General features: G+C 43.5%; 1 protein-coding gene across 1 annotated transcript in view; it reads right to left on the reverse strand.

Annotated features, from left to right (window-relative positions):
• Positions 1-4144: 4144 nt before the first annotated feature.
• Positions 4145-14306, reverse strand: part of LOC128265097 (teneurin-a) — a 246366-nt gene continuing 236204 nt past the window's right edge. The window contains 1 exon segment of the mRNA XM_053000913.1: positions 4145-8289. Coding sequence (XP_052856873.1) covers positions 4388-8289 — 3902 coding nt within the window. The 3' untranslated portion in view covers positions 4145-4387.

Below are 14306 nucleotides of genomic sequence, written 5' to 3' on the forward strand. Positions count from 1 at the left end.
AGAAAAATTAATTTTGTCTTGATACAAAAACCGATTTTTAAAAATCGTTTGACATCATGACGAGTTCAATGATGTATGACATTCCAACCTTAGATGATTTATAATAATTAATTTTTTCATCCTAATTCCAATTATCGATTGCCGCCTATGGAATATAGTGCTGGTACCTAAGGATTAAGTATTTAACATCTGCAAGCCCCACCAATTGCTGAAAACGAATCAATAAAAACACAGGGGTATTGCTTCACATTTAGTTTTCATATTCATTTATTTATTTTTAATTAATTCATTAGTTTTTATTTATTCTTAGACCCTTGATATCCTCAGAAGTTGTGTTGTGTGTGGTTTTCTTTTTTGTTTTGGTTTATTTTTATCGCTTGTCGCATTGTTTTTGTTTTGTTTTTTCCATTTATATATATATATTTTCATATATAATATAGTTCAACTTAATACGCTTAAAATATTCTCGTTTCGCGTTGAAATCATTACATATATGGTATATCATTATCATTATTGCAATAATTATCGTAATTATTTTTATTTTATGTCATTTTATTTTACTGTTCTGCTGTGGTAATATAATGCCATATATAATTGTTCATTTACCGATAGATATATGCATATGCCTAGGGGGATCTAGGTGATGAATGGGGGGTTATCGTTTATCGTTTGCATTGCCAATTGCCAATTGCGGGGTGGGTTTGTGAAGGTGGTTTTCCCATTTTCCATCCCCCTCCCCGCCGGCCCTTGAATTCTCCACTAAGCTTACACAGACAAAAAAAATGTGGGGGTGTTTTATGTTCGACTTTAGTTTAGTTTAGTTAAATTTGCCCTACAATATTCCTTAGGTTGTCTTGGTTTGCCTCGGTTTATTTACTATTTGTGAATTACATAGTTCGATATACTACAGATTCCTCTTCTCTGCTATTTTTTCTAATAAATATAATTTGTTCTCCTTTGCGTTTTATTTGTTTATAATAAGTATTTCAACTTTTCTTGTTGCGTCGCTGCCTTTTGGTTGGTTTGTTTATATTATTTTGTTTATTTGTTTATTATATCTCATAAATTCTTGTTGTTGCTAAATTTTGTTGTTTGCTTTGCTGTTGTCGAGTGCATCTGTATATGTATCTGAATTTCTGTGGGCGTGGGTGTGTATCTGTAAATGTATCTGTATCTGTATCTGTATTTGTGTGAGTGTTCTGTTCTAGTTGTTGTTTAGCTTGTTTATTTTGTTTGTGGTGTGCAAAACGTTTAAATGTTAATTTATCTCAATTGTTTCCCTGTTTCTTTATTTGCTAAGTATTTCCTCTCCTGCGCTCTCCTCTTTTTTGCCCTTCGACTTTAGCGTTAGTTTTAGGTTTAATTTTAGGTTTAGTTGTAAGTTACTCCATCGGTTTAAGTTGGAGTTCGTGTAGCTCTAACATAAATATCCTAAAATACTTGGTTTTCAGTTATGTACACATAAATATTTGTTGCTGCGTCTGCTGTTCTTGTTTTCTTTTACTTTTACTTTATTTTATTTCGGTTTCTTCCTTCTCAAGCCATTTCATAGTTCGCTCTAATTCATAATATTAATTTTAGTGTGCCATTTGTTTATCTTTTTTTTGTTTGCTTTTGAAGCAATTTCATTTCGTGATTTTTTTTTCATTTTGTTTCTTGTTTTGCTTTTTATGCTTGCCAAATTCTAATAGGTAACTGACTCCTGCTCTTTTTCGAATTGTTTTGGTTTGCCAATTAACGAAACGGAAATGGGAACGAATCGAAAACCAGATGGGAGAAATTCGAGCGGAAAGTACAGTGGTACCCCGCACACGTACATCTAACACATAGACTCCTATACATATTATATATATAATATATATACCATTTATCCGATAGTTTGTCTTGTTTATTTAACATCTAATTAGGCGCGACAACGATGGAGAAAAAAAAGCCAAAAAAAATTGCACACACTCTTGTGTGTGGGCCTCTATATTTTTATTTGTTTTTTTTTTTCTATATATATAACTAGAGATTACGATGCACGGTGCCATATACGATATAACACTAGTTTACCTTGATTAGCCTTAATATATATACACAGATACTCCGGCAAATATCGAGAGACGAGACTCCGATTTCCTTTTCTTATATTTTGATATAACGCTTTCGCACGCACGCGGACACCCTTTCTCTCTCTTCAGCGGACACCATCTCTCTCTTAGGCGGACACTTGTCCGGATATTCTCTGCCTTGAACGGACACTCTCTCTGTTTGTTATACGGACATCCATCCGGACACTCGATCCCGAAGGGAATCCGTACACTTGTACGGACATTGATCCAGCATTCTCTCCCTTAAGCGGACACTCATACGGACACTCATTCTGCTCTAAGCTGCGTTCTACTTGGCTGGCTCCACCTGCTCCCTTTTAGCCCAACTGATCGATCGTTTTGGCCTCGTTTTGTGGTGTGGGTTTCGAGTTGGTAATTTTTATAAAATTTCGTTTTCTTGCTCGTTCGCAACTAATTCAGCAATCTTTTGTTTTCCTTTTCTACAGGGTTTTTTTTTTTTATTAGCAATTCTGCGCTTACGTTCTAGGAGGCAAGGAAACGACCAACACACGCGATTATTCAACTATATGGCTACATATATAGTTGTGGCAATAAATTCGATAAGCACCAATTCATGGAAAACAAGGGAAACTCGAGCTGCAAAAAGTGGGCGATTCTCAAGCGAAGCAAAATGGGCGGAAATCATCCGTTCAAATTCTACTTTAATTGGCATCTAATATCTTTCTGGATCCCTCTCAATCTCAATCAAATTGGACGGAAAGCTCAACGATCTCGATCAAGGTTCCATGCTGAAATCATATATCTATTTCGTGTTTGTGTTTGTTTTTCTTTTTTTTTTTAATACTGTTTTCAAGCTTTATTTAGTTCGATTCGTTTTATGGTTGTGAGTTTATTTGGGCCGCATTGAGCTGAGTTTCGAGAAAAGCAGACTTACAAATAATAACAAAACATTTCACATTTCACATGCCACACAATAATAGCGTTAATATTTATCATTACAATTAGTTTGATTTCCCTTTTTTTTTTTATTCTTTTTATGTTTTCTTTTCTCTTTTTGGATTGTGGATGTGTTGCCCTTGCCTCGGCCATATATGAACAATAATATTGAATAAATTAATTAATTAAGTAGGACAAAACTTAAACTTATCTATCAGGACATTACAGCTATAGGTTTCTCTCTATAAATATATGTGTGTGTGTGTGTGTGTGTTCTATACTTAATGTATATCCATTTATATGTTATTTAATAAAAAAAAAAAAACACCTTGCCTAGCAGCTAAATTTTTTTTTTTTTTTCCCTATAATTATGTTGTTCTGTTTTTGTTTTCGAAGCTGACACTGTGCAAAGCAAATGAGAGAAAGCTTTCGCTAAGCAAAAATCTCCCACAACCCCAAAACCCGGTTGCCTAGTGTAGTTTAGTCTGTCGAAGTGTGTATGTGTGTGTGTGAGTATTTTGGTCTGGGCTGTCCCCTGAATATCCACTTCCGTTTCCGCTTTTCCTAACTTTCCACCACCACCGCTCTCGTTTTGTTTTTTTGTATGTACACTGGTTGGCTGGAATTGTTTTTTGGCAAGGGAAGATCTGCGGGATCAGCTCTCGAAGGTCCGTCGGTCGGTTGCCGTTTACTTTGTTTATGTTTAAAACTATGCCAGTCTCAAAAAGCTCGAGTACCACGAAAAAAAGATACGCCCCAGCCCCCCAACAATGAATTTCCCATTTCCCACATCCTTTTTGTTTTTCCTTATTTTTTTCTCCCCCCTTATTGTGGTGAGTATGCATGTACATATGTCTTGTATGCAGGGTATGACTACTACACTATGCTATCCTTTATATATTTATTTATTTATATTATATATATATCTGTATATCTATAACTGCTTCTATATTCGTGGCTGTATCTGTATCTGTATCTGTATCTGCGGCTTAGCTGACGTCACACACACACACATATAAACGCACATGCATGCTACATGGGATTATGTGGGCATGTCGCTTGCTTAGTTTTCTTAAATTTCATTACTTTTTTCAATTACTTTTCTCTAGTGGCTAACCATAAAAAAAAAATATGTTATGTATACGTGTTTATATATATATATAAATATAATGTTCCTTGACATCAAAAAACTGGTTCAATAACATAGATTTATGTACTATATATATATATATATATATATATATATATATATATAGGTTTATATATATATATGTATAAATATAAATAATTATGTCTCCTGTTCTTCGGTTTTACGGCGCTCCTTGCTTTTTAGTGGCTGGTTTTTTGGGGTTTCCTCCAGCTGCTCCGGCAGCTCTGGTTGCTGGTCCTCCGTTGAGCTAACAGTCGACGACCTCCTCTGCCTGGACAGGATCGGTGGATCGGCGGCGACGCCGACGCGAATTGGCCACCCCCGCCGCGCCGCCGGTGGCGCCCTTTTTCTTCACGAACTTGATGTTGTAGGGATCCTCCGCCAGCTCCGGATACAGGGCCACGTCGTGGATGTACTCACCCTCGTAGTTGTTGGCATAGCTCTGCTTGAGTATCTCCTCGGTCTCCTGCTGGCTCCACTCGAGCGCGGTGGTCAGCCCGCTGCGCAGCGCCTCCTTTTCGCGGTGCCACGCCTTCCGCACCGCCGTCAGCTTGGCATGGTGCATCAGTCGCTGCTGCTCCTTGGCCACCGTGGTGCCGTAGCGCAGATTGATGATGGCATGCGCCCCATGTATCTTCACATCCAGATAGTTGCCCGTGTTTGCCGACGAGCTAGATGATGATGATGATGATGATGGGGCCGCAGAAGATCCTCCTCCTGATCCTCCTGATCCTCCTGCTCCTCCTGCTCCCACTCCCACTGTCGTCTCGCGGGTGATCTCATGGAAGGTGGTGTTCACCTGTCCCTGCAGCCGCTTCAGTTGCTGTCGATCCTCGGTGGCCCGCCAGGCATCCTCCTTCACAAAGAAGAACGAGTCCTGCTGGGCATTGTGCACCACAAAGGTGAAGGGGAGCAGCTTGGAGCGATTGAAGACGCTGGTGTAGACGTCGCGGTAAATGGCATTGGCCGCCGGCACACTGGACACGATGGCCTGGCCGTCGGCGGTGCGCGACACCACGATGCCCTTGCCGAACGGCGGCTCCGTGTCCGATCCGATGGTCTTGGGCGAGGGGTCCATCACATCGCACTTGAGGGCGGACCGCGGCGGGGCGGAGAGCTGCTCAAAGTCCGACATTCGGCGCACGTTGAGGTGCGCCAGGAAGCCGCTCTCCACCGCCATGGTGGGTATATTATCGAAGGGCCGCCGGAGATTGAGGGCCACCGGATTGGCCACCGGATTGGCCGGTGGGCGGCCCCACAGGGCAGGCGGCTGCCACAGATCGCGGGCCAACTGCGGCACCAGATTGCCCACATTGTAGCCAAGCGTGCGCATCCAGGCGGCAAAGTCCTGCGGATAGTGGCGCTCGTGGCCCACATTGATGGGATCGTTGCCATTGAAGCGGTACAAATGCAGCCGAGTGGGCGTTATGATCCGCTCGGCCACGCGCTGCCAGTCCGGCGACATCCACTGGCCGATGAGGGGGTCGTACACCCGGCCGTCGCCCATGTGCACCAGCGTGGTCACCTGGTCGAGAATGCCGCCACAAAAGTCGATGGGCAGGTACAAGTAGGGGTTCGAATCGTACACAATGTGACCGAAGGGCGAACGCATGATCTCCCGTATGCCCTCGCCGTACTGATTGAAGAGCATCAGCGGGGTGCCGCTCTGGTCCGTGGCCACGTAGTACTTGTGCCGATACACCTGGGCGTAGATCAAATGGCCCACATCGTCGTACGTCAGCGACATCAGTTTGCCATCGCGCGGCGAGTAGATCTGGCTGACCTCGTACGGCCGCTGCTGGTTGGTGTAGAAGAACTGCGTCACATTCCCGAAGTTGTCCTTGCGCGTGGTCAGCCGCTTGAGGTGATCGTAATAGTAGCGCACATCGAAGCGACCCCGCTTCGAGGCCCTCACCAGCAGGCCCTGGGTGTTGTAGTGGAAGCGCTCCTCGCGCGCATTCTGGGCCACCAGGCCGCGGGCATCGTACTTGTACTGCCCCTCGCCGAACTTCACGATCCGATCCTGGCCATTGTACTCCATCGGTATGGTGTTGCCCCGGTACGTGAGCGACAGCAGGTTGCCGTTGTCATCGTAGCGGAAGCCCCACGGCTCCTGCGCCTCCACGCCCACCAGCTGCCCGTCGCAGTCCCACGTGTAGTTCTTCACGTTCGTGTAGCTGTTCACCGCCATGTTGCGCGTATAGGTGCGCGTCTGTGCGATGCGTCCGTGGACGCCGTACGAGAACTCCATGCGGAACACCTCCAATCGGTGGATGGCCAGGGCCATGCGTTGCGTCTGGAAGCGACCGTCGACGGTGCGCGTAAAGCTGGCCGTGCCGTCGTGCAGTTGCGTCTGGTTGAGCGCCGGCTGCGAGAACCGGAACTGGCCAATCAAACTTGGTCGACCGGTGCGCATATCGTAGGCAAAGGCTTGCGTGGGCAGACTCTGGCCACCGATCCGTCCCTGCAGGGCCACCACCCGCAGCTGTGAGTCATATTCGTAGCTGAACTTGGCATTGCTCAGGCCCGTCTTGGCCACATAGTCGATGCGCTCCTCGGCCAGCAGGCCGGCGGCGTACTCAAAGTCCCAGCGGTACTCCAGCTCCCGCTCCGTGTGCGACACCGTGCTGGGCATGCCGGTGGCCTCGTTATACTGGAACTCGCTCCGGCCGTCGCCGTGCACCACCTCGGTCAGCTGGCCGGCGGCATTGTAGCGATAGACGATGCGGGCCCCGTCGCCCGGCAAAATGGTCTGGAGCAGGGCGCCCGCATGGCTGTAGTGCTGCAGGTAGGCCCTGGTGCTGCCCGGCGGCGTGTAGGTGCACCGGATGAAGCCAATGGATGTCTGCATGCTGAAGCTGTGCCGTGTGCCCGAGGGCAGGACCACGTGCCGCAGTCCGCCGGCGTCGTCGTACTGCAGCACAAACTTGCGCTGGCTGGCCAAACCGATCTCGGATACCAAATTCCAGTCGTTGTACACGAACGAAACGATGCCGTCCTGCTGCGAGGTGATCTCCGAGAGCAGGCCGTGCCGGTCGTAGCTGTACTTGAGCTCGGCGGGGCCCCAGGCCCAGCCCTCGACGCGATTGAAGCGATCGTAGGTGATGTTCACCGGATGCCCGTTGGTTGGATAGTAGGACTTGGGCAGCCCGGACTGGTCGTACGCCACGATCAGGATGGGCGTGCGGCGGGCATCGTAGAAGGTCTCACGATTGGTGTACTGATCGAACTCGACGCCGAGCACCCGCGACTGGTTCACCCAGAGTTCGCGGTTCAGCGTCTGCTGGGGATTGCGCACATCGCCCACCAGGCTGTACACCGAGTACATCGAGTTGGTCAGGCCCTCGCCCATGGTGACGCTCTGGTGCGACCACATGGCCAGCATTTCGGCCTCCACGGGCAGGGCGGCCTCCAGCAGGGGATGACGGGCGACGGCGGAGGCCTCCACCACGACACCATTGTCGCCGTGGATCACCAGGGTGTTGTTGGCCTTCAGTTCGGCATCGGCGTGCGCCTGGCCGCGCTTCAGATGGGTGGACCGTACGCCGCCCAGGACCAGCAGCTCGTTGGCCTCGCCGGCGCGGCGTTCTCGCGAGAAGAGCGACTCGACGGAGGCATGGACGCGGACAGTCAGCCCTTGGCTGGCCGCCAGTTGGGAGGTGATGCGCACTATCTCGCCGCTGGGCAGGATCAGGCCGGTGACGCGGCCAAACTCATCGTACTGATAGATGTATGTCTCGCCGCCCGAGGAGCGCGAATTGAGCAGGCCCGTATTGCTGTCGTAGTCCAGCTCGATCTCCTGGCGACCCTTCTCGCTCAGCTTGGTCATGATCCCGATGCCGTTGATCTGGATCTCCGACTTGTGGTCCTGGGTGTTCTCGATCGAGCTAACCACGTTGCTGTAGTCGCGCAGGAACTGGATCTTGTTGCCCGACGCATCCGTCACCGTGGACAGGCGGCCGAAGCTGGTGTTCTTCGAGTAGAGGAAACTGTAGCGGGTCTTGCCCGAGGTCAGGTCCTTGGTGGCCACATGCTGGCCGTACCGGTTGAACACGTAGATCTCGCTGGAGGGCGGGAAGGGGATGTGGAACTCGCCGTTCTCGTCGTGCGAGGGCAGGTAGTGCTCCAGGGCCAACACGTGCAGAGATCCTGCGAACAAACACACGAGAACACGGGCATGTGGCTTAGATTTGGCATTTAACAATTTGGAAATGGGTAAAGGTTGTACATGTAAATCTATAATTATTAAATATATTTATGGTCTTTAATTGCGGTCGGCCTTAGTTCCTAAGAATGGGCATGCAATGATGCACACACTTTGAAATTAATATTAGATCTAAGTTGAGAAAAAATAAACATCAAGCTGCACTCAGCAAAAAAAATATATATAAGAAATCATTAATTGTAATGATAAGATCTTTAATTTTGCTCGATTTCATTGCACTGCAAGATGGTTTGGTTGCAAAGCTATGGTTTAGATTTAACCACAAATATATACCAAATTGATTATTATCAAATTGATTATTATCATACATTTGACTAATCTGGCTCTGTAACTTCATTGCTTTAACTTAAGGTTTACTAGATTGCTAGATGGTTTAAGTTTGGGAACATTAAACTGCACTAAAAACAGCAATGACTTTGACTTAACCGTAATTTACTAAATGCTACTTCCAAAAAGCTATAGCCAATGTCTCGAATAAGCCTTGTTATAAAAGACTGCTAATAAAAACCTTTAATATCCCACGAATTATTTGAGAAGTAAGCCGTATCCTTTGATAGTTTCAAGCAGCCAGTTAATTTTTAATGCTTGTCGAAGGCATGTCTTGAAACAGACACTAAGTTGGAGGTAAAATGTGACTTTTTTACACCCTGATAGAGTGCAGCATACAAGCGTGGCTTATCAACTTTATTTACTACCTAATGGGTGGCAGGAAAAGCTGTCCCTTTTTTTTTGTTTTTTGTGTTCTTCGGTGAGCATCTGCTTGGCATTTGATTACCTTTTGCCCACGCTCTGGGCGTCGTAAAAAAGTCGCACACTCGCTGTCCTTGCCAAGATAATTGACTCATTTATTCATTCCCAGCTCCTTGGACAATTCCTTTTAACTGGTCATCAAATTTATTCGCACTTCCTTAACGCCCCACCCCATTTGCACGCACCGCCGTCCCAAAGTCGCTTTTCCATCGGTTTTGTTGATCATTTGCTTAAGCTAAACGCCAAGTTCCTGCAGCTGTTTGTTTTCACTGTTCTGCATTGCCATGCCCCCTCCCCGCCCGCAGTTTTCCTGCATTTTCCACCACCCACCACTATTCAAGCCCCCCCCCCTTTTAGGTTTTAAATCACTGCAAATGCACAAATACAAAATGGCGTAGGTAAGTTCCCTCGTTCCCTCGTTCCCTGGTTTTTCTCGTTCCATCTGTGAACGAGTGTCTTAAGTATTTTTGTGCAATTTTCTACTGCTCATCGCCCCATTCCCTTTTCTGTTTCCTCTGTGAAGCGTTTCATTTTAGTTAGTGTTGAAAATCGCTTTGGATTTGCATAAATTTGCTTGCTTTCCGCCTCACGTCCCCTATTCTCAAGGCAGCCAGCCCCCTTTCTCCTACGGCTTTGCATTGCAAACGGAAAACAACAAAAGACGATGATGACAGCGTTTTGTATGAGAAACTAAGTGGAGAGTGCGGGGGTGCTATGGGGCACATTAACTTTACATCATTGCGCACAACTACATTCATCTATAAATGCCACAAAACCTGGTCACTCAGCCCCAAAAAGTGAGCTACTGCGAACTACTACTACTGAGTGTCATTTCTACCACGAAATAGGGTAAACAATGTTTTCACCATTAAACAAATTAAATTTGTAAGGATGAGGACTTTTATAATTCCAAATAGGTTGCCAGAAAACTGCAAGCAGAAAGTCTGCTTAGCTAAAAAAGTATTATTATGGATCATTGTTACTTTTTAAATGAATGTATGCTATAGAAAACAGGGTAAATCATTTTGAAAACATGTTTATCATTAAACCAATTAAAACTTAATGGATGAGGACTTTTATAGTTCTAAATAAATTGCCAGAAAACATTCAACAGAGCAGTCTGCTAAGTTAAAAAACAGTTATTATTAATTGAAGTACATATCTTAGAGTCACAAACACTTTGAAAAGTAATTTATGATCCTTAAAGTACATTTTCTAAATTCTATATTTAATATTTCAAACCTTATGCCTTGTGGCACAGTTTGAATTGCCATATTTCGTCAACTTGTAAGTAAAAATATATCTAAAATAACCAAGTTCAAAAACTACCCCAGTTGTAGACCAACCATAAACCTTAATTCCACACAATTATTGTATGCAACAATTCACCGCTGATTGCGAATTATGTGCCAGTTGCCATTTGCACATATCACAATAAAAATATTAAATACATTGTGGCTCATTCTTATTGCGGTGCGGGCAGTGTTGATTTGATTGCGTTACAGTTCATTTACCCGAGGACCCAGCAGCCAGGATTCAGGATTCAGGTTCAGGATTGAGGATTCAGGATCCAGGATCCAAGAGACACATGACCGACCACCCACTATTCCGAAAATCAACCCTCAACCCCCCCCCCCCTTCCTCTGTGACCTTCTGCCGTTGGAGCGTAAGCCATTATGGTCTCATTTTAGAGGAGCATTTTGGTTTTGGGTTTGCGTTGATTACACAGTAAACAAAGCAGTATCGCCAATTCACAAACACAAATAATACTGAATATTTACGTAAATTTAAGGACTTTCCATACCAAATTGTAATAAATTAATTTAATAAGATTTATAAAAAAAAACTAATTACAAATACTTTTCTGCAAAACTAAACAATGTGTTATAACAAGGTCTAATAGATATATTGAATTATAATTATATTCCTTGGCATTTATATACATTTTTATGTTATGTTATGTATTTTTGGGCAGTGCAGACGTTTGGTTTTTCGAACTGAAGCTGGGGCATTGGCATTCGAATTGGCAGAGCGCCAGACCAGCGATTGAGCGAATTTCAATGCAATAAATGTGTGACGCTCAGCTGGAGGTTACCGCCCCCTCCCACCCGCCACCCATCCTATATGTAAGTGTGTGTTAGTGTGTGTGTGTGTGTGTGTGGGCGAGCAGTAATGTAATGGTAATGACCCCATAAACTGAACAACTTGTTTGTGCCGAGTGCAAAGGGTTGTTGCCATTGTGTCGCCGAATGTTTGTTGTCCACAACTCCCCCCCCCCCCCTCCCCTTCTTAGCTTACACACACCCATTACACACACTCATAGATCCGGGGGTGTCCTGCAATTGTCCTGAACGTTAAACAGTCGTCATGGCCAGCTGGCATATGTCCAAATCGCTGGCGAAATTGATATCAATGGTGATTGAGAATGGGCAGGGATGTACGGATACATTGGTGTACATTATGGAGGGCCTTTGACTTTTCCCGATTTTCCGATATCGCTATATATAATCGAGATTAAAGAATAGGCGTAGACTTTTAAAGACTAATCATGTTGGTCGAATGCGTATAAATGTGAATTTTTTTGCATTTCAATTGAAATTCTTCAAGTAAAACTAATTAAATTTGGCTAACCTTTTTTAAGCAAATACCTATTGGTAGAAGCTAGTTTCATTTTAAAGTTCAAGATTTAACAACAAGCTTTTAAGACTTATAAATATATTCATAGTATGAATGCTAGTTTTGTTGGATATCCTGTTAATCATTTTTTTGAAGTTGTAATTTAAAATTTATTTTTCATTTTTATATGCATTTTTCCATTAGTAGAAGCTAGTTTTTAGTTTTTAAGTTCATCAAGATTCGCTTACACTTCCTAATTAATACTGATTTTACTGTCCCAGTACTTTCTCATTTAGCCTGTCACTCAGCGATTCCATCGATATTTTTTGTAGTATTTTATTTTTTTTTTTTTGGGTCGTCCTTCTTTTCCTGGCAGGACAATTAATGCAATAATTTTTCACACACACACATTGGCGCCGGGAAAAGGCCACTTAAGCTAGCGAGCTGCTAATGAAGCTTATTTACGTTTCCTTGGCCAGCAGCTACATTTGTATGTGTCTTGTCTGCTCGCACAAATACACTCAAATACACACCCACCCACCCCCACACACACACACACACACACACACATATATATATATCTCTGATTAATGTTGTGAAGATGGGGGAAAGGGCTTTTTTTGGGTGGAAAAAGTTTTGCCAATTCAATGCCGCGTAGGTAATAAGATTGATTTTCACTTTTTCGCTTTTCACACTCACACAGCAATCACTCACACGTGTGTAGCACCACCACCACCATCACAGCACCACCACCACCACCATCGCAGACTAAAACTTGATTAATTATAGCCATTGATTTGCTTTCCACGGCTTCGGCTTCAACACTGGCCCGGTTTAGCCTTTTCATTAATTTGCGCGCCGAGTTGCCGGCTTCTTCAACGACGGCTGATGATCCGCCGTCCAAGACCAAAAAATAAAAATAAGAAAACACACGAAAATGCCCGCCCAAAAATCCACCCTTTTTGTCCATCGTTGTCGGGGAGTCGTGTTCGTCTCCATAGCTTCTGTGGAAATTTATTAATTACGTTTTTGGTCTTATCAAATTACGCTCTGCTAATGCACTCAAATTTATACCTTCCTTGCTTTTTTGAGCTTTGGCTTTTACAAGGGACACTCTATGGCTACACAGAGGAAAACACCATCGACGTTTTAATGCTTAATGTATAAGACGCCTTTTGGCTATGAAATAAACTGTTTGAGCGAAATATTTTATAGAAAGTAGGGAGTGACTTAAAATTTACCCAAGTGATTTGAAAGCAGTAGCAATTTAATGTTTTTTTTTTTATAGTTTTAGAAAAGTTTATGTCACAATTATTGGCACAAATTAAGAACAAAATTATGTTTGATCCAACAAACAAATCCAAAAAAAAAACGCTATTAAAATTCGAATTTTAATGTTATAAAAAACAGATAACAAATGTTTTTGAATTTTTATAATAGTTAATGCTTCCAAAATTATAATTTTAATTCTATAAAAATATGATAGCTAATGTTTTTAATTTTGAATTTAGTTTATTCGAGAAAGAACATTTTGGTAAGTATGATTTGGGAATATTTTTCTCTCTGCCTTTTCCCCAAATTTTCCTTTGCTTTTCCTGCCCTTTCAACAAATTTATTGGCGGCCATTTTGTTTTGTGTTTCTTCAGCTACCTGAGTGAATGTGTGTGTGTGTGTGTGTGTGTGCGAGTGGGTCCTAATTTGTCCTCGTTCGAATTGTAACGGAAATTGGTTTCGCTCTTTTCCTTAACCCCCTCCCGCCTCCCACTTTTCCGACCACTTCTCCAGCCCCCACCCCCCTTCGCCATTATGGCCAATTACAACAACAATTGCGTGTTCCTCCACAGCTTGTTCATTGTTCAAGTTTTGTTGCCATTTCCGTGGCTCTTTCTGTTGTTGCTGTCTTGCTGTTGCTGTTGCTGTCATTATTATTATTGTATTTGCTGTGGTTGTGTTTTGCAATATGTCGAAACTCAACTTCCGGTTTTCCATAAATTTCTCTTTTTTTTTTTGTATTTCCTATACTCTACCAGCCAGCAGTTAACATTTTCTATTTTTTGTTTCCTTCACCGCTTGTTATTGTTAACACAGCAGCAAGAAGAAGTGCCAGTTGAAGAAAATTTGCCAAAGGAAATGTTCCATTTTCCATGCTGTTATGTGTGTGTGTGTGGGTGTGGGTGTGTGTGTGCATTACAAAAGCAAATTGCCTGGCCCACACACACACACACATGGGGCAAACATTTCGAAGGAAAATGACAAATATGCTGTATCAGATGACAGTTGTTGGGAACCCAACTGTCAGACCACTGAAATAGCAATAAGGCTTGGAGTATACTTATAAAAAACGCATCGAAAACCTTCGAGAATATGCTACAAAATGAAAATTATTGATTCACAATGCCTATTTACTCAGCATAATGTATATATAACTTAATGGAGGCTTATATTTTACCAAGAAATATTTTGCACTTTCTTATAAAACGAAACAATCTAGTTATTACTTCACGCTCAAGTTCCAAAGCTTTAACTTAAATTTGAATTACGTTTATTACATTCGAATTGTTCTTTTAATTATTCT

This window comes from Drosophila gunungcola, unplaced genomic scaffold, assembly GCF_025200985.1.
Source record: "Drosophila gunungcola strain Sukarami unplaced genomic scaffold, Dgunungcola_SK_2 000093F, whole genome shotgun sequence".
Taxonomy (NCBI): Eukaryota; Metazoa; Arthropoda; class Insecta; order Diptera; family Drosophilidae; genus Drosophila; species Drosophila gunungcola.